This window comes from Dermacentor variabilis, chromosome 2, assembly GCF_050947875.1.
Source record: "Dermacentor variabilis isolate Ectoservices chromosome 2, ASM5094787v1, whole genome shotgun sequence".
NCBI classification, from domain to species: Eukaryota; Metazoa; Arthropoda; class Arachnida; order Ixodida; family Ixodidae; genus Dermacentor; species Dermacentor variabilis.
Genome location: NC_134569.1, coordinates 43,518,212 through 43,545,316, shown reverse-complemented (window position 1 = coordinate 43,545,316; position 27,105 = coordinate 43,518,212). Strand labels below are relative to the sequence as shown.

At 45.8% G+C, this 27,105-nt stretch overlaps 1 protein-coding gene across 3 annotated transcripts in view; it reads left to right on the top strand.

Annotated features, from left to right (window-relative positions):
- The first annotated feature begins 10,935 nt into the window (after positions 1-10,935).
- The window catches only part of LOC142571715 (uncharacterized), a 33,197-nt gene continuing 17,027 nt past the window's right edge, over positions 10,936-27,105 (top strand). For all 3 annotated transcript variants that reach the window (XR_012825929.1, XM_075680263.1, XM_075680262.1), the window contains exons 1-5: positions 10,936-11,065; positions 11,785-11,906; positions 20,227-20,636; positions 23,697-23,910; positions 25,532-25,905. Coding sequence is in view for 2 of the 3 variants with exons in the window: in XM_075680263.1 (XP_075536378.1) it covers positions 11,797-11,906; positions 20,227-20,636; positions 23,697-23,910; positions 25,532-25,905 (1,108 nt within the window). In the remaining variant the exon portion in view is untranslated. The remainder of the gene's footprint in view (positions 11,066-11,784; positions 11,907-20,226; positions 20,637-23,696; positions 23,911-25,531; positions 25,906-27,105) is intronic.

The following is a 27,105-nucleotide window of genomic DNA, read 5'->3' as shown; positions in this document are numbered from 1 at the left end:
GGGAGGTATAGTCGAGTGCCTCTACAGCAAATGCCTCTATGACCTGCATAGCGAAAGAATAATTGTGTCCCAACTTTATTGCGAACTGTGCAGTGCACTACCTTTACAGCAGAGTGCTTGTATAACGGATATTTTCAGAGGACCTAAGCACTTCGTTTTAAAAACGTCCAGCTGTATAACAATGTCTGACTTATGCCCTGCAATACACACAATGCAGGCATACTACAAACAAAATGGAAGATTTAAACTGAGTGATATAACCTTCTCCGACCCCAGCAAAATGACAGTGACCCAACACCTTTTAAAGTTGGCTCTTTTTGTCAACCAATCTATTACATTTTTGAAAGAGTACTCGCATGATCAGATCAGAAAGCCCATTTCTTCTCTTGTTCAGATAAATGTGTCTTTTGTTATAGATCCAGGTATAACATTACCAGGTGTTTCCTCGCCTTCACTTTTCATCGTTGATTGCCGTGTCATCTGGTGGCAATTGAAATGCACAACACATTCATTTTTCATAGTTAGTGGCAATGCTGCAGTACGTCTCACACAAAATGTTAGTTAGTTCGAGAAACTTCATTTAGTTGCCTGCAGAACGACACCATGATTAAATGGCGCCGTGACGCGGGCCCTGACGTCTTCTCAGCAGGTGGTCTCTACTCAACTCCAGCGCGTGTTACTCCTGCTGTCAGTCGCCCTGAGGGGCAACGTTCCGTCGGTTTCGCTCGGCCTTTGTCTTTCAAGAGCCGCCGAGACCTGCTGGATGGCCCAGGTTTGGCTTTCATGGTCGTAGCATTCCGCCACAGCCGCGAGTCGCGGCGGAATTGTACTTGTCGAAGCTTCGTTGGGGAACTTGGTGCAATCCCATAGGATGTGCGTCAGGGTGGCCCTCTCCCACTGGCACACGCGGCGCACATTTTGTCACACAAAATGTCAGTTTTTCCGAAAACCAGTGGCAACACAATTCTTACACGCTTGTCATATGACGTCACCTATATCTAGCTTTATGTTGCACCAGATTATTTTAGTTTATCATTCCTCATTTAGCTTTAAGAATGAACAAAGCCATTGTTCACAGAGGTGGACACAGGATCTAAAGGCAACAATTAGAGTAAACTGAATGCAACTGCACCAAAATGCACGCATCTGTGTTGCATTAGTAATGCTGGCATTTTAGTATCTTCAGGAATACAAAACATATAAATCCAGAGAGGTAAAGCAAGAGCTTGTTAATTTAGTCATTTGGAATGCTCACTAATTTGTTCCCTGTGTACAGCAAATTGTCTTTCACTGGCAAAAGAGATGGTTAGTAACCATAAAGTACTCCTGGCTTGATAGGACATTTGGCTTGACAGCAAAAGCTACATTGGCAAAAAAAGAAATTGTTTACAAGAGATTAAATTTTGCCTCATAGATAACAGCAACATACTGTTGGGGGAAGATCTTATGAGAAGCTTGGTTTTTTGCTTGTGACTGCAAGCTTGTTGGCCCTCTCTGTCGAACTGGATGGAGGCCGGAGCTTTGCAAAGCTGCAGCATGCAGCTACTACCTAATCCGCTGTCTGTCTCTTCAGAAAATAAAATGTTTTGTTTTAAATGTTCACTCATTCAAAACAATTGAGCTAAATTGGTAGAAACTCAAATGCAGTAGCCCAATGAAAGATGGAACAAGCTAAGACAAGAGATCGGTAAGAACTTGATGTACTAGACAGACAGCTACAACATAGAATGTTTTAGGAAATTCAATAAATTCTGGAAGTAAATACATTATAAGAACATTTTATTTGTATTCAAAATGTTCATAATTTGCACACCTCCTACACTAGTCTTCCCGAGCAAAACAGCATTGTAAAGCTTCTCAGAGTGACATTTACCATTTACAACCACATTCGTAGAATGAGCTACCTTGGCACAGCATAAGTGCTGTTTGTCGCTGTGAATTGGCGAGAAATGTAAGGAGGTACACACTAGCACATAACCTTGCAGCAAGAAAGCCAGTTTAGGATGCTTGTAGCACTGCTTTTGAATCTGGAGGCACCACTTTTGCTTTGATGCAGTGATTTCTCTTGCTTGCATGTCTTTTGTCAACTGTGGAGAATGATGGGTAACTATTTGTATATGTACAAAATCTGGATTCCCAGTGGCAGAAAAGAACTAGAAAAACTGACCAATACGTATACAGGGTACACATGCCACAATGCACACCAGACAGTGAGAAAAAAAAGGTTTTGCCCTTAACATGAAGCAGTCATGCGCTATGTAGCGAAAGATGATGCGCACTAAGCTTTAGGCTGTTTGGTGTGGTGTTTTTGCAACGAACATTCGCAGGTGTGAGCAAGTAATTCTTTTTCGAGAAGTACAAGTGCAAGTCATATTTGTTTGCGGAAGTTGAGCCTCCCACTGGTGAAGCTGAAAAACTCTGCTTTTATTCCCTATGTTACCTATTTGGACTTGGCCACTGGTCTCTGCTAAAATAACCCTTTAGCTTTGTTGGCTGTAAGTTCGAATACTTGAGCAGCTGTGCATTCTATATGTGGAAGAGCCATGCTGAGTGACAGGAGCCATGATGAGTGATAGAATAAGCTTCACGCTGTCCTTGAAAACAAAACGTCATTCCCATCCAGTAAACATGAGAAGAAGCCAAGTGCCAGAAGACTAATGAAGACAAAGCAGATGTATTCAATCATTGATATTACATGTAAAAGAAAATGTTTAGCATCTTCTCCATAACTAGAATGTACTAGAACACTGAGAAAGCATAAACATGCCCGCCACAGTTGCTTAGTGGCTATGGTGTTGGGCTGCTAAGCATGAAGTCGCGAGATAAAATACCTGCCACGGTGGCCGCATTTCGATGGGGCGAAATACGAAAACACCAGTGTACTTAGATTTAGGTGCACATTAAAGAACCCCAGATGGTACAAATTATTGTAGAGTCCCCCACTATGGCATGCCTCATAATCAGATATTGGTTCTGGCTTCTAAATCCCATGATTTAATTTAATTAAGGCATAAACACCAGGTCGATACAGTAAAGAAATGTTGAATGGGCATTGGACAGTCATGGCAGCTGCTGGCACAATGACACTCTGCAGAATCTACACTCTCCACTGCCGTAGTAGATCAGCAGACTGGCTGAGAAGTAGAATCCTGAACTGTCAGTGTGTGTGTTGCAAGTTTGAATCGTCACTGCTCAGTGGGAATATTTATTTACTTATTTGTAATTTTCTTGCAAAGATTCTTGGGATTCCAACAACGATAGTGGCAAACAACAAAACAACCCCCAACAGCTCTCTGTAAAAAGCACATAAAACTAAAGTTGAGTGCGTGTATTAGTTAGAGAAAATGGAAAATAATGGAAAACTATAAATGAGGGAAAAACGAGATCAAGAAGTAAATTAAAGCACAACAAGCTTACTTGACTTGCTTCTGCCAGGTTCATATAAATGCCCTGCATGAAACCTTAGGGTTTTAAAACAGCAATATGAGGTTAACATTGGCACAACGGGCATAAGACATTCAAAAGATTCATGATGCATAATTAGAGAGGAACCAGCAGGTTAATGTTGAATAATAATTGGCACATGACTGAATGAGCACATGATGGTGAAATCATGTGCTCATTGTAGAAAGCAAAGAGTGGAAATAAAAATAAAAAAGATTGCATTACTGTGGTGTGTGAACTTAAAACTGAGAACGCTGAAGTGCGGTGTCACATTACACCACCCTGTGGCCCCGTTTCAAAGGAGACTTCGCCCGTCATCATTGCGGAAATATGGGAGAGCATGCCACATTTGAGAAAAATGCACTGCGGGCGGGGAGGAGATGATATTGTGAGAAAGGCGGAGAGGTCCGTCAGAGAGCTATGCCAAATGACCGTGCATTGGCAGGCGCATCGGTGCTGCATAACAACCACCATAGTGACGATGCGATTGGTTGTGCCACTGGGTTCGCGAGCAGCCGCAAGCAGCTTGTGTTGTCCGTGCAATGTAGCTGGCACGCTCGCTCTTGTGTGTTCCCTTTGTTTTTGTGGCACATGTTACACGTCATTCCATTGGTCATTCGCATCGTAAATCAACACTAGACTAAACCTATAGAGGAAAGAAACTACATGTATAGATAGGAGGGGCCCTGACGTCATCTTTTTGAAGTTGGAAGGGCAGCCAACTTGGTGCGCCATCTGCCTTTGCGCCTCCAATCAGCTCGCTGGGACAGACAGGCACGAGCTCATTGGAGGCGCAAAGGCAGCTCATAGCAACTTGCGCTGCTATGAGCTGCCGGAAGTGTATGGTGCTGATGCACGTCAAAACAAAGCCTACGAAGCTTATGTAACAGTTTCATAACAGCGAAAGCTATATATGACTAACCTTCCGTAGCTTTCTTCGGCGTCCGGCAACAGTAATGGACTTAGCGATTTCTAACAAACCCACACACAATGGGTTTCATTGTTTGCTTTGTGTCTGATCACTCACGGTTGCAGTGCAGTGGCACAGATGTCAAAATGCAGAACAGATTAGAATGCTTGCCGTAAAAATAGCGTGATGTCAAGGTTATTCCAGTGTATAAGCAGGAGAGATATCAGCGCCAGAAACAGCTGCTTTATCTGTGGGGTAGACACACGGTGGTAGAATAGGAGAAGTGGCCAAACAAGCGAAGCAAGCGCGTCACCGTACCTCTAGAATTTCTGCAGCAATTGCCAGGTGGCAAAAAAGGCTTATGGGCTGAAAGGCACACATCGCAAGCTTTCACTGTGCAGTAAAAGGTCGGTTATTATTGAAATTTTTCTGGCTTTAAAATGCTGTTTATGATTTTAATAGTTTGTAGAGGCTGTCTGTTGGCCTTTCCCACAAAAAAGAAAGTATGTCAAGCTCTATGGAGCTTAATTTCTAATCGGCGCAGGTAATCTTGACAAGACTGACATGGAACGCTGATCGCAAGGGATGTGCGTGTATTTTTCTGGAAGTGTGAAAATTCATACCGAGGCCTGTACAGTGTAAGAAAATATTTGGTTTTCACTTCATTGGCTCCTGGACGTAGTTGATTTATGATGGTCTGGCTGTAACTAAATTTCACTGTGCGCTCACCAATTGTTTAATTATTGTTGAGCTCCCTAAGAACAGAAAAAAAGTGTGCAAAATAAATGTAACAAAACATTTTATTGGCATTTAACATGTGAATACAATTATGCTATGTTAGAAACTGAAAACTTTTTCAAGATTGCAGTGTACAATAAATGCACCACGACAGCACAATTAAGCGCAGGAAAGTATGTGAACATGAAATCTCCTACGCCTTTCGTTGTGAAGCACTATAGTTCAAACCAGTTTTGATAGCTTCCTTAGTTTCTTTAGTCTTGTCCTGCGCTTTTCAATTTTTTTCTTTTACATTCTGGCGCATTATCTGATATGTAGTAGAGCGGCAAATGAGCCATAATCGTTTCCTTGTGATCAGAGCATGCCAACACAAACATATATATATATATATATATATATATATATATATATATATATATATATATATATATATATACACATATATATGGGCATGCTCAGATAAGAGCGGTAATCGAAATCCCATGACCATTTCTTGTTTTCAATGAAATTTTTATATGTGATGGGTAAATGTGTCCACACAAAGGAATGAACTTTAGTTTTGCAAGAAACTTCGTAATTTTCTCGGAAAAAAAACCGTACATCCCAAGAGGTGGAGAATGTCGTTTTTGCCACTTTGCAAAGTTGAAAGTGTGGAGCCTCACTGCATGCACAATAAATTTTTTTTGCACGTAAGTTTTTTTGTCTTTATCTCTTTGCAAGTTGTACTATACAAACAAATAAAAATACATATTCTTGCTGTGTCAATCTTCTAAATAAAAAATCGCAAACTTCGGATCCTCTTTTGGGGTTGGAAATCCAACGGAGGCATGGACAGAGAGGGACAGAATGACCAGATACTGTGATATTACAAAATTTTATCAAAACTCAAGACGGGTTTATCCGCCCCCTAACCCCAAACTCGACAGGGCCCAAGCGGTAGACTGGAGGCAGCTACAAACAAAGACCTAGCTTCCCCAACCCCGTCCATCTCAGAAGGATATATCCGGACATCTACTGAGATGATAACTGCAAATTATGCAGCAGGGCTCGCGCATCTCTTAGCCACATTCTCTGGGAATGTGAAATTATATGCAAAGAAAATGCAGTTTCCCCAGATGAAGCTGCGGCGCGATGGACGGCCGCGTTGCGCAGCTCAAACCTCGAAAATCAGCTATGGGCCATCCAGCAAGCCCGTGAGGCGGCGAGGAGACAGGATCTCCGGACCTCCTCGGGGGCGGCCTAGGCCCAGGCCATGAATTTGCCGGATTGTTAATAAAGTTGTTACCACCACCACCACCACGCTTCCGGAGCTATGCGGTGCAAAAAGGGCACTTTTCAAGGCAGCCTCAGGGCAAGATGCGTAATGATCTCCAGACTAAATCTTTTTCTCAGTATTTTCCAGCTACTTTTATTCACTTTGGGCAAGTTTTGTAGCTCTACACTTGAAAGATATTTTTCAATATGGCCTCAAAATTGGTCGAAGTTCAAAAACGTAAAAAAAGTGACAACTTTGACTCGGATTTTAAAAAAGACAATCAAATTTCATTAAAATTTGCCTGAATAACCCTCAATACTCGATAATTTTAAGGTACCAAAAAAGTGTTGCATTATATTGTTTTAAAGTATGAAAATTAATACAAAACTGAGTTCATGTTTTTGTTATCTAGAGTTGCTTATTACTGCCTCTTAGAAATAGTAACTGACGGAAATTTGTTTTAGCACTTACTGAATTTGGTTACATCTTATTTACCGAAATCCATCCGCAATGTTTGTAGAGCTTCTACTTGCTTGTTAGCGGTGTTCTTAATGCGTCAGAATGGGAATAAATTCACTATTTCACCTGATGTCTCAAGAACTGGCTGGTGGCGGTCAAACGTTTTTTGTATTCTCTAATTTATCATCCTAAGTTACGTTGGTATGTAATGGATTCTTTAAAAATATTAGATCATTTCTCGGTGCTTAGAAAAATTTTTATATATAAAAATTGATCTTAATGTGTTTCTGAAGCCGACGTTCCCGTACCTGCATCTGTTTACCTCTGTGTTCAATGGTTCTACAGGGCACTGTCAGGAGACAAAACGTCATCTTCTGAGAAGGACAATTTATCTGCAAGGTTTTTAATCAGCAGGAGTTTTAATCGGGACACAATTTACAAATGGTATGCCGCTTTGTGTGCAGACTGCAATTCAGAAAATCGTAACAAGAAATAAACGGCAGCAGTTGACTTCGGTACGCACACAGTATATTGTCCAGCCTGAAGCACAAACCAGATCACAGTCTCTTCCATTCCGAAGCAGCGGTGGAGGCCACGTAGGATGCACTGCCTTCATCTCATTGAACGTACTTCCACATGTGGAGCGTCTGAACTCCAGGCACTTTCTTTGCCGTTTTCCATTTTTCCTTCTTCATTTCGCGAAAGTCTGCAAGCTCCCTCTTGGGGAGCTCCAGAATGATGATGTTCTTTAGTGTTCCTTGAATTGCATCCACGAAGCCGCTGGCTGTTTGTGTGGCCTCACTTGCAGGCTTCCGCAAGTTGTGGTGTGATGCTCGATGTTTCAGAAGCCCACCAACGCTGTCGCAAGCATTTTTGCCGTGTCCAGTGGCCGCAAACATCCATTTCGTCTCTTGACATTCACTGCGTTGTAGCTCATGAAACTGATATTTATTCTTGAAGTGAGCGGGAGCCCCATCACTCACATGTGTTATCTTGGTGTAGATTGGCGCATTGTTTTCAAGGTGTGCTTTGATTTTCGACAGAGCCAAGCATGCATGAGCTGAATTATGAGACATTTCGTCGGAAATAACGGTGCAGTTCCGAGTCAATTTTCTTGACGTGACAACGCAGGTAAACACGGTGACCTGCTTTTTCTGCCAATGGTATGCTTGTACTGCGTCTGGAAGCACAACTGTCCAGTTTTCGGCGAAATCAAAATGCAAAACAATTGCGCCTCTCTCGCAGCTGTGTTTTTCTTCATGTATTGCCTTTGCTTGCAAAGATCTGATATAGTTGTGGGGAATCTATTTCATGGTCATTCTTAGAAATTCTCTCATAAATGATGAAGCGGTCAGAGCTTTTTAACTAGCTCACCGTATTCCCATGAAGCAATCAACACCTCGTCCTTGCTGCTCATTTCAAAATTTTCCCAAGTGAAAATGCCATCTTGTGGACAGTGCTCACAATTCCTGAGGAAACATGACGCAGTAGGTTCCTGGCATACGCAGAGACTCTGCATATAATCGGGAGAAAGCGACCTTCTGGAGGCGTTCTGCAGTCCCACGAGGCACAACTGAAAGTTTGCACAAACACACACTTGCCACTGCGGCGAGCATTTCACCCACTTAGGACGCAAGGATATGAATTTTGTGAGGCCAACCTGGGAGGCAGGGTGAGCTTGCTTGTAGAGGCGGAATGCTTCTCGCAAGGACCGCGTCATGAAGCGTTTAGGTACCCATTCCTTCTCTCCCTCCTTTTCGATTCCCACAACATCCTTTTTGTTCGGTGTCTGTCTAGAGCAATCGAGTTCATCCATGGTGTAATATTCTAAAACGGTGGTAATATCTTCGTGTTGTAGTTTACATCTTGTATATCTCTCCTGTGTTGACCATATGCCTTCTTCATCAACCATCTCCTTCTATTTTTGCATAACGTACCTCGTTGCCTCTGGAATAACTTTCTGAACATATTTCATGGTTAGGTTGCTCTTGAAAGGACGTACACCTATTGTAGGCTGCATGTAGGTTGTCTTCCCAGCTGCTGCATTGCGCACACTTTTCTTGTGATGCACGCGAAGTCTCTGCAATATTATATGCTGCCTGTATCCCTGATCGGATTTTCGTCACCATAGATCTTGCCACCTCTTCCTGCTTTCGCTTTGCATAGGAAAGTCTGAGGCGTTTTTTTTTTTAGCACTCGGTGGCTTAAAGGGCGAGATTTCGGAGGTAAGGCTGACACTGGAGTTTAAATTTTCTACGATTTCTTTCCCAGGGCAGAATTCTTTGAATGTTTCGGTTGACTCTGCCTGCATATTATCTAGGCATTCCTTGAACCGACGGTAACAATTCTGACAGATGAAGTCACTTTCTCGTACTCGGAGAACTTCTTTGGGAAGTAGGACTTTTTCAAGAGCAGCGACATTGAGTGTCTTTACACTGCGAAAATTACGTCCTTTTTCAATTTTCTGTTTGTGCGTTTTTGAGTAGTCGGCACAAAACGTTCGCCGCGCAAATCTCTTCATGAATGCAAAAGTTCACCGCTTCCGAAGATTATCGTGAGACAGAAGAGCAGGTGACGGATGCAGGGCCCAGGGCTGCTTTTTCAAAAAAAAGGAGCTGGACAGATGGGTGGATTTTTAACACAGGCTGCTCGCCGTTGACACTGACGCTGGTTCGGTCTGGCGTACGAGCTGAGACTGAGATACCAAGTATGCTTGTCGTGGGAGCCCTCCAGCGCAGAGAAAACACAGTGAGTACAGAAGACGACCCCACCGTCTACCAGGCCTGCAAAACGACGCGCGAAACTTGAGATCCGAACATCCGCTCATCGCGGCTGTCTCGCGAAGGCTGAGGCATAACCATAGAATAACTGCCAGGCGTTCGGTGCGTTGCGATGGAAAGATGATAGCGGCGGCTAAAGCCTCGGTGCGGTGGCGGCACACATGGTGCTATGAAATTCAGGGTCGTGCCGGGCGTTATATAGCTATAGGAGCGGCTGCCAAGCGCGGTTCATCCATGGAGCGGCGGCAGCTCGTTAAAGGCATCTTGAGAGTAGCGACGGGTGCACTAAATGTTTGCATAAACTACCACTATCCACACGTCACTCCAAAATAATGTGTTAAAATATGCTTGCAGTAATTTAAGTCCCATTGTTAGAAGAGTACGAAAGCGAATGAGATTTAGACCTTTGATTGTAAAAGAAAAAAAACACTTACAAATTACACTTATGAACTCGGCAACTGTAGCGTTTAAAATTAACGCACAAAAAAAATAATACTAAATCCAGCTTCTCACGATTGCGCAAAGAGGGAATTGCGTGGCGCATTGGCGAACCGGCGCCGTTTGGCCACCTCTCCTATTCTACCACCTGGGCGGACACTTTTAGTTCGTACACCCGAAGAACAACAGGCGTACGAGAAGCGCCGGTGGGAACAGCATCGGGAATGCAAACGGCGCCGGCGCGAAACGACCACCGACGAAGAACGTTCCCGCAATACTTAACGAACAAATGACTACCATTCCACTCTGTGGAAATGGAATGGCAGCGAAAGCACTTTGCTTTTCGTTCGAGAGCTTTGACTGTCGTCAGCATTCGCTGCCATTCCATTTTTAATAGAATGGTTGTCATTTTTTGAAGCAAACGCGCTCCTTTCAAGCATCATCACGGGCGGGGGGTGGTCGCGACGGCTGGTGACTCAGCGCACGGTGTTTACGTGGTCAGTACCGTGATAAAACCATGGTCAGCACAATCCTTGGGTGTGCATCAAAGATTTGTTGTTTGGCACTAGAACGGCTGTCGCCTATAATGCCTGCGAACATACGCTGAAATATGATGAAGGTTAATGGCCTTCGGGATCGGCTCGCACGCGTGAGGAAGACTTCGGAAGTCACGCGAGGTAGCCATAGGTAGCCATGAATGAAGAAACAACAGGTAGTGCCCAACGGTTCCGACACTAGTGGAGAGAAGAAAAGAGATAGAGTTTGGCAGCGAGGCAATGCCTACGTCTACGCTTTCTTTCCTCCATGACTAAACCAATATAGCATAATGTGTTAAATAACTTATATTTATCGTGCAATTTTTTGCTTATAATAGTTTTTTTAAATTAAAACAAAGTAAATAGCGTCCGCATTTACAAGTACGTAGTTCACCACCAGTGGCGCTTTTATTGCTACCGGCAAACCGGCGCCGGCGTCATTTCTTTCCCGTCATTCATCGCATTTCTTTCATTTGGTTGTCCGTGTAGAATTCCGGCAAAAATTGTGAGTACTACTTGTTATTCTTATACGTCACGTATATACTACTTGGTGCTGACCGTATGAACCAACTCTGAATGTTTCGTGTGCGTTGAATGCATCGTTAAAGTGTCGCGCTGACTTACCCGCGTGATCATTCTTTGTCGACTATGAACTAGGCCTATCGCCGACGCCCGAAGACTACGCACTTGTTCAGTGTCACAGTACGAACTTGTTCGGAGTTGAAACTAGTGGCTTTCTGAGTGCTGTTTAGGTGCGACCTAGAAAAAATTGTCTATGTATGTTTGCTTTTTTGATAGGGTTTGCTGGTTTCATACCTGTCAACTCCCAGAGTAGGCCTAGCGTCGTCCTCGCTGCCGAGTGGGAAAATGGTGATGCGTAGTGAGAGGTTATGGTAATAATGACCTCACTGAGCGCTGCGGCTCCTCGTTTACATTACATATGTCGCCGTGGTCGTCGTTACGATATTGTTCGGTGAAATCTTGTTCAGGACTGTAGAGTGCACGCTTCTCGGAAGTTGAATCTATAAATCTGCACGCGGAATTTTATCTGTCTGCACCAAACTGCGAAAATTGCTATGGCAAGTACGTTCGCCAGACCGGCAATTAGGAGAGCAATTGGAACTTGGTTTTCGTACAAGAAGGGTTGCGTTTTGCCTTTGTATATCAATCGTGACTGTTAGCTTGACCTCATGAGTCTATCGCACTTCTCATGTTTCGTTTCAGCAACCGTGAAAGATGGATGGTGGAGGAATGCGTGGTAGAGGAGGCTACTCCAGAGGGATGAGCCGAGGGGACTTCACAAGAGGCCGCGGTGGACCCACCAGAGGCCGCGGTGGACCGCCTGGGTAAGCACTCGGCAGCTTTGTTGCATTCTATTTTTCACACAAGTGCGCATCATTGGGACCAAGAGTATGGCCACACACATTGCATGGAAATGGTACTCTTGAGGCTAAACAACCCGCTGAAGACATATATGTTAAGCCCAAACCCCATATGAGCGATTTTGCTCGAGACTGCGACGAAACGGGCAGTCGCGCGACAGATCGCCCGGTTATGGAAATCTTGAATTCGTTGCCCGGAAGTGCTATGAGCGACTAGCAATAGCGCAAAGCCGGAACTAGGTATACCGCGTCAACTGAAACGAACACAGGAGTGCACGGCCAAACCATAACTGAAAGTATAGTGCCGTCCAGTCATCGCCATTTACAGGTGCACTCATTTGTGTGACAGCACTGCGCGATGGTGCGCCCCCTATACTGCAATATATTTGTTTCTGTTCAGGTCATGCTTTATTTGACTGTGATCAAAAAGTATCAAAGAAAAGCTGAAATATTGCAGTATAGGGGGAGTCTTATAGCACAGTCCGGCAAATCTGTATGTGCTATAGCGCTAAATTCAACAGCGGTGCATATGCTGCAGCTTGCACAGTCATCTTTTTTCCGCTTTCAAACAAGAATCAAAACAAATGAAAATATTGTAGTATATAGGGGGAGCATCATTGCGCAGTGTGGTCTGATAGGATGTGCACGCTCGTCAGTGGTTATGACTGGATAGTGCCACTATACCTTTGCAGCGGTGCGACTATCTCCTCCAAAGCAGAGGGAGAAGATAGGCTCACATGCAGGTAGCGCGAGAATAGAACACGCGAGTGCGCCCAACACTGCGGCTGCTAAGGATGGAGTGTACTACTGTGACCTATTCTCGCGCTTCCTGCACGTGAGCCTATCTTCTTCGCCTGCTTTCGAGGCGATAGTTGCCCTGCTACACCTTCATTCACGCTTTGGCCATGCGCTTTGCTGCTCATGTTTGACATGACGTCAGTTGTACATCAGTGACATAGCACTGGTGCTTGCACGAAGTGAACGCGCAACTTAATTTTGATGCATGCAAGGGCATTAAAAGAAACATTGCAATACCTTCAAAAATATTTTATCCTGCTCTCGACAGCAAAACAAATAGTTACATTAGAGCATGTATTGTACCAGTTTCAGTTCATATTTGCTGCCCTCATACCAGCAACAGACAAGGTGATGTTACTTGCATCCATGTGGTTCAACTTGTAGGCAACAAGTTGACACAGCAGCTATCCCATTGCATATCTTGTCATTTTACACAATATTGCCTACATGGAGGTATACTTCACAGAAGTCTGAAACCATGGTGTTGGGCTGCTGAGCACGAGGTCGCGGGATCGAATCCCGGCCACAGCGGCCGCATTTCGATGGGGGTGAAATGGGAAAACACCCCTGTGCTTAGATTTAGGTGCACGTTCAAGAACCCCAGGTGGACAAATTTTCCGGAGTCCTCCACTACGGCGTGCCTCATAATCAGAAAGTGGTTTTGGCACGTAAAACCCCAAATATTATTATTAAGTCTGAAACCAAATATTTATTGCTAGTTCAGCTATGCAGAATGTCTGTTGTGGTAATACAGTCGAACCCGGATATATCAAACCTGCATACAGTAGAACCCCGCTGTTACGTTCCTCACTGCTGCGTTTTCCCGGCTGCTACGTCGTTTTCATCCGGTCCCGGCATAGCTTCCATAGGATTCAATGTATAAGGAACCCCGCTGTTACGTCGTAGCTGTGAAAACGTTCCCGCATGATACGTCGCAACTTAGCACCCCGAACCCGCCTGGGCTGAAGTAGGCAACGCGCTCCAACCGCCATTTTGGCTTTTGACGAGTTTTGGCTGGGCTTGGCCGGGCTTGGCTATGGAACTGGCTGCAAAAAGCCGCACGCCAGTTCGAGAGGCCGCACTAAGTGGCCATTCGTGAAAAATGCTCTCACTATCATCACTGTGATTAGGGTCACCGCATGGTTGTTGGACGGGTCGACTCACAGAGGAAGGAAACTCGGGAGAGGCCCTCGCGTCACTCTTTGTGAAGCAAAAGTGAAACCGGAAGTTGGCGTTGCTCGTGGCGTTGCTCCGCCTACCGGGACAGCTCTCCTCTCTTGTTTACATTTCTCCCACGCCGCGCCGCGCGCAACCGGGCTGCTCGGACGCGCGCGCTCCGCAGCAATACTAAACAGTCGTTAGCGGGTTAGCATGATTACGCCAAAGAGGGCAAAATTTCCCGCGGATATTCCTTCGTCCGTTGCAATTGCCATGGCGCGGTGACGACGAGGAGCACGAGCCGCATGATGCCGGGCAGTGGCCAAATCCTAGCTTTCGAGAAGCCGTCGCGGCTCTGGACCTCCTCTGCAGATACGTCGCACCTCACAGCGACGCTGACAGCAATTCGGCCTTCCAGGCTATTGAGAAACGTGTGGCGATTTCTACCGAGCGAAAGAAACGGCAAGCCATCATTCTAGGCTTTTTTAAGTCCTAAGCGCACTCTGTGGAAATAAATTGTCTATAGTTGAAGCTGCCCTTTTTTTCATTCATTTTCGGAGCTTTCCTCACTGTTGCGTTTTCCCGGCTGTTACGTTTTTTTCCCCCGGTCCGGTGAAAAACGTATGAACGGGGTTCCACTGTATTTCGAATTATTGGCCATATCGAACACACAGATTACCCCCTTGAATATACTATGTAAAAGTATAGGACAATTGCGTAGTATATCGAATTCTATTTTCGTCGGGCATTCGATATATCGAACGCCACGCCGCGCCCTGGAAGGTGCGCTTTTCCCAAAGACATTTGTGTCCGGGCCTCAGGGGAAAACATTTCCGCAGAGTCAGTCAGCAGGCTCCTCCTCTGCGCATGCGCGGCCGTCGCCTAGCAACTGAGATGCAGAGCTTTTCCTCCGTTCTTGCGCCCCACCGGCGCGAGCTCTCTTGCTCCTCTACCGCCGGCGTGTGCATTGGCAAGGGCATTGGAGCTCAGCGAAGAGTGCGCGGCACGGAGACGCGGTGACGTTTCCAGGCCACACTTCCTGGGAAAAGGGAGAGGGAGTGAGGGGTCGGCACGGTCGCTCGTGGGCCAGGGGAGACAAGAGAGCCAGAGAGGGAGGGCTCAAAAAACGAACACAGCGCCTTCGACGGCATATTCCGCCGATCTTTTTCCCCGCTCTCTTCTTTCTTTTCCCTTTGTTGTTCCTTCGCAGCCCCGTTGACTGCCGCTCGAACAGGCTTCGCTCGGACTGCTCCTCCTGCACATCACGCGTTTTGTTATGCATACCTCTGTTTCAAAGCGCCGTGTGTAGCGTGTGTGATTGCGGTCATCTGGTGAGCTATGGCATCCGCGGACATAAGAAAGAAAAAGAATCTGAACTTTGCAAGAAAGCTTGAAGTAGTCCGGCGTGTCGAAAATGGAGAAAAGAAGTCCTCCGTGGCAGACACATTCGGCATTCCGCAGAGTACTTTAAGTACATTGTTAAGAAACAAGCAGGACATCAAGCTTAAAGCAGGTGAGGAAAGTCGCTCGGGAGCGTGTCGTGTGCACCCTGCTGCTTTTGACTAAGTGGAGAAGGCACTCTATACGTGGTTTCTTGAAGTCCGAGCGAAAAATATTCCCGTGGATGGCCCGATGTTAATCGAAAAGGCCAAATGGTTTGCTACGGCTCATGGCAAAGAGAACCTTTGTGGTGGCACTGGATGGCTGTGCAACGGTTTAAAAACCGCCACGGCATTGTAGGAAAGGCCATTTCAGGTGAAAGTGGGGCTGTCAGCAGCCAGGAGATGCAGCAGTGGCTTTCTGAGGAGTGGCCAACGTTCACTGATACGTTTTCGCCTGCAGAGATCTGCAATGCAGACGAAACTGGTCTCTTTTAGCAAATGTTGCTGAATAAGACACTCGCTCTTCGTGGAACCTCATACCACGGTGGTAAAATGAGCAAAGTGCGTGTGTCGGTGCTGCTTGCAGCCAACATGGACGGCTCGTGCAAGCTTCGGCCATTCGTGATCGGGATGAGCAAGTCACCGCGCTGCTTCAAGAACTGTAAACAGCTTCCCGTCTGCTACGGCTGTAATAGGAAGGCCTGGATGACACGTCAACTTGTTGAATGGCTGCAGGCTTCGGACGCTGAGTTGGGCAAGTCGGGCCGCCGAGTTTGCCTTCTGGTAGACAACTGTTTGGCCCATCAAAAGACTTGCAAGCTGCAATTCGATATATCCGGGTTCGACTGTAGTAGCTTCCATTGCTGCTGTATGATAGCAGACAGTACAGTCGAACCTAGCTATATCGAACTCGTAAAAAACTTCGCTAAAAGTTCGATATAGGGTATATACTGTTAGAACCCATGTATAATACGAACCCGTATATAGTACGACGTGAAATTTGTGGGACACAAAATGGAAAAGAAAAGTTTTATCCATGTATAATAGGAGTTACGAAAACATTTCATGTATTTACTCACATAATGATTGCACCTCGAACTTGTTGCAGCAATATGTCGTGTGCCAAGTCTAGCTAATCATGATGATCGCGCTTGCCATTTGTCGAATGCTGTCAAATGCTACGCGAACAACTCTTGAGCATACCAAGCGGTCTGCATGCACCAAACATTCTTAAGCACATGCCCCATTTCATTCCTTTCATCACTTTCTGTACTTCCATAAAAAGAAGAAAAAGGCTGCAACCAAACTTGCCTGGGCTTTATTACTTGTAGGCTTCGTAGTGGTTTTGGCCAACAACGCCTTTCTCGTGGCATCTCGCGACCACATTGTTTTGGCAGCTCCTCACCTTTAGCCACTGTCTTGCGCTTGACGACATAGGGCGGGAGCTTGTGCCCGTATGCTGTGCATGACAACTTGACGGTAACTCGCGTTTTCTCGTTGCCAGTGGACCAGACTTCAACTTGTTTAGAGCCCTTTTTGTGCACAGCTAGTTGCAATGGCATGTCCAGATAAACCGGTGTTTGTTCAGCATTGCAGATTTGCCCTAGCTGGAAGTTCTTAGGCTTGCGCAGCAAAATAATGTGGCGCTGGAAATCCACAGGCAGCTCTTCGAACGATTTGGGCAGCTTTTGCGAAATCTCTTTTCCGAAGTTTCAGTTTCGTAGTTGTGCTAGCAGGTACCACATGTCAAACTTAAAAGGTCCCTGAATCGGTTATTTTGGACAAATTTTGTAGACTCTTGTACATTTACAGTAAAACATTAGTGCCACAATATAAGTGAAGCCTCTTGTATTAAGAGAGCTTCGTACGATTACAAGTTACCCTCCTTCCTAGCCATGCTTTTTCTGCTCAACTCGTTCGCCAAGTAATAAGGGCTAAGCTCAGTCTTCACTGGCTCTGCGTCACGTCGCATAATTTTGTCTATTTTTGGTTGTCTTGGAGCCAGCGTACAGCTTCTCCAACCTCTCCGCTAGCCTCCTGGCCATTGATCCCCTGCAAGAGCCATCCAAGCATTGTGTTGCTATGTTCTGTCACAGCACCGAGTGTGTGCAGTATTCCGGTACACATAGGCAAGCTGGACATTCTGACAGATGGGGAGAGGCATAGACTAGAGCCCCTCCATACTATTACAACTATGGTAAAGGAGCTTTACTGTAAACGTGAGCGGCCTCCACGGTGCAGCCACCTGGTGGAGCAGAACTTGACCAGTTAAATACAAAGCTATTTCTGTAACCAAGTGTAAAATGTTTTAAACATTTAAAAGGACATATTCACTATTACGTTCCTGCCGAAAATTTACACCAGCAGCATAGTAGAATACACTTGGTTACTGCTATATTAGCTCTGTGTGTGTCTGGTTGAGCTCTGTGTCACCAGGTGGCTGCACCAAGCAGGCCATTCATGTTTGTGCCTCCGCTCATCCGGCAAAATGGCCAGTCCACTTGTACTAGTAATCCTCCGGCGTGAAGTGACAGCTGCAAGGGCGTAGATCCTGGTGCGTATCGGATACCAACAGTGCGATGCACTGCAATATCGATGTGCTGCTATTTTGCAGCTTGTCATATCGTCGATCACTGCGTTGCAGCCCACAAAACAAGGGCAAACCACGGGGATCGCGAAAAGGGAGCTTGAGACCAACACTGAACCGCATAGCTTGTCAACACTGAGCACGAAACACAAGCACCCACTTGTTGTGTGCCGGAAGTGCTTGAGTGTAGTGATAAATTGACTGTGTATTCTCCTTCTGTTACTTTTTACAGAAACAAATTGGCCAACATTCCAACCTTTACGCACATTTTTTTTCACCACAACATGGATAAATTATCGGACGATAGGACCTGGGTAGCCAATCGTATAAGCTCGCCCAACTGATGCTACTTGGGCCAAACACATCAATTGGGATAGGGCAGCTGAAATCACAGGGGAGTGGCACTGCTGTGAGCAATAGCAATGTGCATTTTTAAAACCTTATAATAAATTATGCTTTACATGGAGCACCTTAATGTGTCACTTGGTCATCCGGATTTACCTGAACAACTCCGTAAATGTGCAAAATCATAAAAATAGTTTCAGGGTCCCTTCAAAACCTGTTTAACAGTTTTATGTGCATTTGAATGGTCTTTCTTTCCTTTTTTTTTTTTTTTTAATTTTTCCAATTTGAGCTTGGAAATGGGATTTACTTGTTGATGGGATGTGGTTGTCAGCGTGAAGTCTGGTGTATGCAAGATGCCTGGTAATATTCATAATTGGAAGCGTCAGTGAGACACTACGGTAATACAAGGGCATTGATTAGATAGAAATGGTCTATCGGTAAAGCCTTTGTTACGTGGAAAGAACAGGGTCAGCAGCCAAATGTTCTTTGAGCCAGTGTTTTTGATCTGTTGTAAATGCTAGACTCCTGGCATCAGAAATTGACACCTGCCATCGCACAAACCAGGTCAAATGGCCATTGAGCATTTGCTGTAGAACCAGCGAGCAAGCACTTGTGCGGTGGCTTTTTCTGTCGGGTAATTGCAGATGCTCTTCGAAATAATGACATGCAAACAAATAGTGGGTCACACAGGCTGCCAAAGGTGGTTTTAATGCAATCGCAATATACTTTGTGTTACATTGCACTGTTCGAGTCGTGCAGTGCTAGTTCACTCTAGGGTGTCTGGTAACTGGGAAATGTCAGAAAGAACCTTGAAAGATTATAGAACTGTCGAGAAGAATGATTAAGTGCACTGCCTAAAGGTAGACTTAAATGAAGCAAACTGTCCTGACTGGAATTTCAGCGGTGAGTGCTGGCATGGCAATACGATAGCATGCCTTCGTCGTGCCGCACACACATGCAACTAAAAACAGACGGCAGCTGGCACCGCGATTTCAAGTGGAAGTTGGATGAAGTCGAGCCCTGATTGGTCTACGCTGCCTGCCTGCGTTCGCCGTTTTTGGTGGTCGGCGGGCTGCCAGTGACAATATTATGCTTCGCTTGATCAGCGACAAACAGCTATGTTTTGGCCGCTGGCCACTGCGTTTCTGCTGGAAAATCACTCAATGTGTGTGAGCCTTAAGTTGCAAATTTCTGTAGGTTGGTTCCCCACAAAGCATTTAAGCTCATTGCAGCACCCCCAAACCAGCTTTCGTGCTCAATAACAATTCTGTTCTTGACCACCATTTAAAAAAAATGTATTTGCATGTTATGTGTAGCAGTGGCTTGCACGTTAATGGGCATTCTCTTAAATTTTGTTTCTCCAGATTGTCCAAATTTTAGTATCTTTGAAAAAATATTGTGTTGGATTAGTTGCTGTTGCAAATTTCTAAGTCTGTATTTTCTTGGGATGAAAAAATGCTTGGCATTGTGCTGATATGAGACTTGCAGAAGTAACAAACATATTTCGGACGTCTTAGTGACCATGGCTAAGCTTGGCTGAATAAATTTGGCTTGCAAACAATTTTTTTTTTTCTCTTTTTCCTCTCTTATCTTCTTCGGTCCAGGTGAAAGAAAAATATATTCTGGGGGGGCAAGAAAGAGTGCTCATGCTGCTTGTTCAGGGCTCAGGTCCATGGCTCAGGTCCTGGGTGGTTTGAATGGTCCATCATGTATTAACAAAGCATTTCATGCAGGTTTTAGTTTCGTCGAGAGAACGTTTGCAGTTTTTGATGAGTTTGCATGGCAGTAGGCTCTGGCCACCTTGTTCCATGTCACTAGCGGTGAGAAGGCTTGTACCGCTGGTAATAAGTACTTTCTTTGTCCTGGTTTTTGTGTACGGGGTGTTGACACTAATAATAATGCTGGTAACCGGCTTGCTCACTGCTGTCAAAACTAGAGTGTTCTGTCAGCCACTTTGTTTTGCTTGCCTCGTTTATGTCAGCAATGTTACTATGTTGGCATTTGTTCATTGCAGTGCTTTCCGAGGTGCGCCACGAGGAGGCGGGGAATTCCAAGGGCATGGGCGGGGTGACTTCACACCACGAGGTCGCGGAGATTTCTCACGAGGTCGGGGTGGTGCTGGTGACTTCTCTTCACGAGGCACTGGAGAGTTTGTCCCCCGAGGTCGGGGCTTTACGCCGCGTGGACGTGGGGGGCCTCCCACACGTGGTGACTTCACACCAAGGGGCCGCGGAGACTTTGCACCAAGAGGTCGTGGGGACTTCGCACCAAGGGGCCGCGGGGACTTCGCACCAAGGGGCCGCGGTGACTTCACACCAAGGGGCCGCGGTGACTTCGCACCAAGGGGCCGCGGAGACTTCACACCAAGGGGTCGTGGAGATTTTGCACCCCGTGGAAGGGGTGACTTCAACACTGCGAGGGGAGGTGAGTGCACGCGAGCTGTGGAGCCTGATCTGTCTGTGTTGTTTCTGGCTACATCTAGTGCTTGTAATGGATCACCAACAACCCCAAGTTGCTGTCTCTGAGTAAGTGCCAAGTGTGTTCATATATATATATATATTTGCTCGTTTTACTTCAAAAGATCTAATTTATGTGTGAAACCTCGACTGCACAACGCTGGCAATTTAGGCTGTACAGTCAACCAATTCTTCGGGCATGCATAATTTGTATGCTTTCACCGCACCTCCTCAAACCCCATAGAGCCAATGTATAAGAACAGCTGAAACCCTTTGCCGTCCAATTTTCGAGACATTTCTAGTGAGTGCAGTTTCAAAACAGCTTTAACCCTCTCAGGGTCAATGCCGTATATTTATGGCACCATCTGTGCGTTTAAAAAGCGTGCCAATTTCCTAACTTTTTCTTTCCTGGCATGTGCTGCCACTTTGGGAGTACAGAGAGAGAGAGAACGTTATTGAACATGCCTGCAGAATCGGTTAGGCTCCCTCCACGCAGGGAGTACAAACTTACTGCGACGCGGCCACTACATCAGTCTCGTACGTTGTGCTCCTCGAGGTCTTGGTCCCTCGCTACTTCCACGGGTCTGAGAGGGCCGCCGCCCCCTTCCTGGGGGTGCTACCCCCCTTCTCTGTTTCGTGCGGTCGCTGCCTCTCTAGAGCAGCCGAGACCTGCTCGACGGCCTTGAGTTGTATCTCTTGATCTTAGCTCCTTGTTGGAGCCTCTAGCTGCGGCGGGATCGTCTTCTGTGGGAATACAGGGAATATTTTTCTTGCTCCTCCCTCTCTCGGTTTTCGTTGCATGGTTTGTTTTAGAGCTGTAGCACGTCTATATACCACCGTGCGAGCGGGCGTCAGTTTGTTTTGTTCCGCAGGTGGTTTCGGCTTCTTGGTGGCTATCTCGACACTAATCGCTCAAAGGGCGACTGCCTGTTACTCGCTCGTTTATTGCTCATGGGGTGCGCATACGTAAAAGATGCCACCATGCATGCTTTTTTTTTGACTTGCGAAAACTAATTACTTCTGGTTGGCGATAAGATGAAGATTAGCGGAAGTTTGTCAGACGTTTAGCTTTTTTGACAGGCACAGAACCACGCAGTCTTCTTGAGTGCAGTCACCTACGCAGTTCGATTACACTATACGTAAATATTGGTGTATGAGCAGGAACATTTGATAATTGCAAAATATTCTTGTGTGCGCATTTTCTGAGCCTTCAACTATGTGTATAACAATGCATCAAATTTTTAATCCTTATAAGTTTATTTCCTTTTTATTGTTATTTATGAATGAGCAGTACATATATACCAATGGAGAATATCTTTTTCGAAGTAGGTCCCTTTGAACTTAAATCTGCAAGAAAAAAAAAATCGACCCTGGGCAGTCGCATGTGGCGAAAGATGCCACCACAACTATTTTGATTATCTCACAGCGTCTAACCAGCTCTCTCGCACTCAAATCCGCTGGCAGCCATAGCCACCTCTACAACTCTAACCCTAACTGCTTCAGCGTTCACTACCAAGCTTCCTGCGGTTAAGTGTCAGGTTTTTCATTGAAACAATTCTCCGCCGTCAGAAATGGCGCTGACTTTACCTTTGGCAGGAGCCATCCACAATCCTCGTGGATGGCTCAGCTTTGCTGCAATGCAGTTAGGTTGCGCAGTGAAAATGCAATATAGTGCGGTGAAGCATACCAAGAAACGAAAGGAACCACTCATGAAACAGGAGTATGTACAGTAGGACGTTGTTCATGCCTATTAGAAAAAATGCGAGAAAAACGTACTGCCTGGAAAAACGCACGATCCGAAGTAACTAAAAATATCGGCAGATTCTACTATTGTTGACATCTATGTGATACAAAGAGTCGCACGGATCGTTGTGGTCCAAGGCGCATCGTTGTTTTCCTATTGCGTGGTGTTTTAAGAGGACTATCGGAAACCGAAGCGAAATTGAGCTGGTGGGCAACGTCGGATGCTGCCATAGCGAAATGTGATGCCCACATTGCACCGTCTGCAGCAGGGAACTGTGGCGCATTTGTATTATCGCCTGCTAAAATATGCAGTACGCTGCCAATGACACTGCGTGCCACACGCCATAAAACCGATAGGTGAAAGTGCTTATCGCAATAGGATTGATGGTGGTAGCTGTGAATGCTGCATGGATGACCCGGGAGATTTGCTGGTACCAAAATGAGAAATAGGGTGTGCACCTGCTCCCTTCGATGCCGCGCCCGCCGCGCTAGTGTCGTTGCCCCTTGATCCATCCGCCTTGACAGCCTGCTTGCGAGCTGCTCATCGCCTTGCGCTATCTTTTAGATTTTCGTGTTTTTTTTTTTGGTTTTTTTTCTTGCTGCTAGTCTTTTGCCGCAGCCATGCTGCCAACGAAGCCCAAGACAGTGCAGATGTTCGGTGCGCGATATGCGACTTGTATGAGCATCGAACTTCGATCTTCCGCAGTGAGTGCCGACTGCATAGACGCTTTCAACGGCGGAACTGTGCTGTCGGCTATCGCCAGTCGGAAATCCGACACACTGAGTGTACTTGGAGCCGCAAGCGCTAATTAGAAGCTCGTCAGGAGCCTTCTAATAATAAGGACGTGTTCAACTTTAAGGCCCATTTTCTCAGAATGGATTTTTTCGCTAGTAGTGGTGCTGGGGAATACGATATCTCAAGAACCGCTCTTCAGATTTGTGTGCCGTTTTTTTTTTTTTTTTTCTGTTCCTGAATGACTTTGCCAGGGAGTAACATGCTTCTTTTTTTGAAAGCTGATGCAGTTAAGGGGGAACACGGCTCTTTGCGGTGAAAAAAATCAATTTTTCGATTATGATATTTAATTTAAAAAATGGCACATTTAAATTAAATTAAGAAATTTAAACAATTTAAAAAATAATGGCACATTGCCATTGAAACTTAGCTTACACTGCTTAAGTTCGCCGTAGAATCCAAAAGCACCATGTCTAAAGAATAATCCTTTCCGTGCTTTTTGTTTTGTTTTGTTTTGTTTGCTAATGCTTGCATCCCCTCTTGAATGTGCAGGTGGCTTTGTGGGAGGACCACCTGTAGCTGGTGGACCACCAATGCGTGGAGGGCCTGCCTTAAGGGGAGATGCCCCACCGGGAGTTGGCCATGGCATGCTACCACCACGTGGTGGCATGGGTGCTGGAGGACCACCTGCTAAGCGGGGTCGCTGGGAGGGACCCCCGAATACAGGCGCTTCCTATCAGGACAACTACTACAACAACGGAGCAAGGTGTGGAAAAGGGGTGTAACCTGTCTTGAAACATAGTTGCTCTTAATGCTTCCACAAACAACCATCTGTCGGTTAGAACGAGGTTTGGGTAACTGTAATTTGGAGGTGTTACCCACTGAAATTAGCCCAGATGTAACCGCCATTTTTAATGCAGGATGCTTGTGCAGTAAACGTTGCAACCCTGCTAGCAAGAAGTGAGAAAAATATTAATGTATGGGCAAGGGAGAAAAAAACGAAAGCCAACCTTTCTGGAGCTCCAGGGATGTTCAAGGTCATTTTCTTCCCAGGCACCCTCTATAGAACAAATAGAAGACAGCCCAAAATATGAATGAAAAAACTGGCACATCTCACGTCCTGTCAGAATCGATGTGATGCGAAGCAGTGTGTGGGGAGCCTACCAAGTTAACAAAACAACCATGAAAGCACCAAGACGTTGGCAGCTGTTTCATGACCTACACGATGCATGTCGGGGTCAGAACGAAACGATCCAGTGTCCTTCACTAAGACCTCACTATTGCAACACATTGAGAATATTGCTATCAGAAGCAGCAGAATCACTTTCAGAAGACTTCAGCGGTGTGCAACGCATTTTCGGTGCCATGTTTGCAAAAATTCGATGCTATCTCCTCTGCTGCCCCTTTTTTGCTGGAGCCCTCGTGACAGAATGCAAAAGAAAATGTGCACTAGTTCTTCTATCACTGGTTAGATGGCGTTAGGTATCCGTAAGCACGAAGTCTTATTTTTGGCGGGCCATTTGAAACCATTTATCCATAGTGATCGATGCTCTAATCACGGTAAGGATTTAAGTTTTGCGTGGTTTGAGGCTAGTTGTGTGTTCAAAACTAGTTGAAATTAGTGAGCCCTGGCAGCTACGACACCAATAAGCAGGGTGGCCAAAGTCCTTACGCGGTGGCCAAGCGTGAACAGACAATAGTCGGCTTCGTTTAGAAATGCGTAATTATCGAAATTTCAGATGGTCACTTCTGCCTGTTAACCTTGTCAGTAAATATACACAGTAGCAGTAGGAAGAAGCAGAGTAAATTAACACCCTCCTTTATGTAGCTATTGACCAAGAGCAGCTGTTTATGAGAATCTGCTATACTATGAAATAAAGCGCGCAAGGAAGAGTGAGGAACAGGCTACTGTTGAAAAGTCTGCTTTTGAGAGAAAGGAGACTTTGAGTGCCGCTTGTGAGATCCATATGCTGTGCACGACTGCAAAATTCAGCTGAGATGTTCACAGCAGGATATGCTATCTGCTCACTTTCTTTTTGCCATGCCCAAGGGTTCAGGGTGGTCCCTGCCCCCTCCCCTTCCCTGATTGAACAGCTTTGCTAACGGGGACACCCTATATAATAATGCACAGGTTGGCAAGATCAAACAAAACACAGTCACAGTCAAACTGTTACTATTTTACAGCATAATTTCAAGGTTTTGACATGATGACAAAACTACTAATGAATGGACTGGCATATTAATAGTGATTCATATTTGAAAATTCATATTTGCACATACCCTGAAAGCAGTGTAAAATTTGACTTGCACTAATCTTTGTGAGCATTCAATGACTGTTTGTAGTGAACTTTTGGCATACTCTCATTACTTCTGCATTTGTTTCACAGCCAAGATTATGGAAACACTGGTGGCTATGATGATGGCTATGGACAAGCACCTGTCAGTCGGAGCACCTACCAGGACTCGTATGCAGCACCTTCAGACATGATGGGCAATGGCTATCAGGGTCCCGGAGTTGGAGTAGGTGGCAACGCAGGCGGTTATGGCGAAGGTGCTGGTGGCTACAACACGGATTACAACAAGCCCCCAATGGAGAGGGGAGGTGGTGACTTCAGAAGTGGTGGTGCTGGCTATGCACCCCCCGTTGGTGGCGTCGGTGGCGGTGGCGGCTACGCCAGCAGCTACGACGACAGGGGTTATGGGGGAAGGCAAGATGGTGGCTACGGGGGAGGACGCCCAGCGGCTGACAACTTCAGTGGAGGTAAGCTCTTTGCTTTCTGCTCCCCTGGATGAAGTATCTGCCTTCACAGCTGGCTGGCTCTTCAGGTGCATGTTCCCTATAAGGATGGCATGAAAGTGTTGATCACAAGCATTGTTTTATACTCAACTTTAACCCTTTCAGGCACTGCTGTCCATTTGTAGATTAAGAATATGTACATACATTTGAACCCACTTATAACGATATATCGCTTATAACTAGTGAGAAGCTGCTGCACCATCAATTTTTGTATGTTTTTCATGGTAAAATAACTTGCTTACTACAGTGCCCCGATACTGCATTATCGTTTATAACGAAGTCTGGCTGCTGGGCGTCCGAGCTGATAGGTAGTGAAATGCGAAATTCCTGAAAAGAAAAAAAAATTTCAAGCTGCTGCACGATGGGCCGCTGCTCCAACAGCCGCTGTGCTTTCATTTTCCAGTCATCTCCACGCATCTCTCTGCCGTCACCCTTCCAGCTCTCCGAACACAAATGGGCTACGCCCATAGCTCTACGCCACCCCACCCTCCGAAACACGAATAGGTTGCGCCAACTGCATTGCAAGCAGATTGCTTGCATGTTGCCACAGAACACCTGTATAATATTGCTCGGTAGCTCCTCATTCAGCGCAGTTCTCCAGAGAGCGAAGTCGTTCCTGGCACATGGTTTCTCAGCTTCGCTAAACTCTCCGTCAAAACGGAATATGGCTGATGCGCCCGCTGATCATTGGCAATGCATGACGTTGCCGGCAAAAAGCAAGTGCTTGGCTATAAATTTAGTAACTAAGTGCTTCTAACCAATAAGACGATCGGTGTGAACATGCTTATATCAGATAGCGACGGCAGCGATGACGCAGTAGGACAGGATGCCTCAACGTCGTCCTCACAGGAAGCCTGGCAGATTACTCAGTCCCTTCGGGGCTTCGTTTTCATGAGGAACCTTCTGTTACACTACGTGGAGCACTTGGATACCTTGGAGAACTTTGGCAAGCTTCGCGTATAGCAAGCAAGGCTGATGGACATAGGCTTTTCTCTTGCAAGCCACTGAGAAGTATGTGATGAGATGATTGTGGAGTTCTCTCCGCAGCGCTTCTTTTGGGTTTCTCGAGCTGACAGGCGCCCGTGCCAGCTTGCTCGCAATTTTTATAACGCCCTTTTGGGGCCACCAGAGCAATGCCTCTGCGGTGCCCGCATGTCGCTTGCC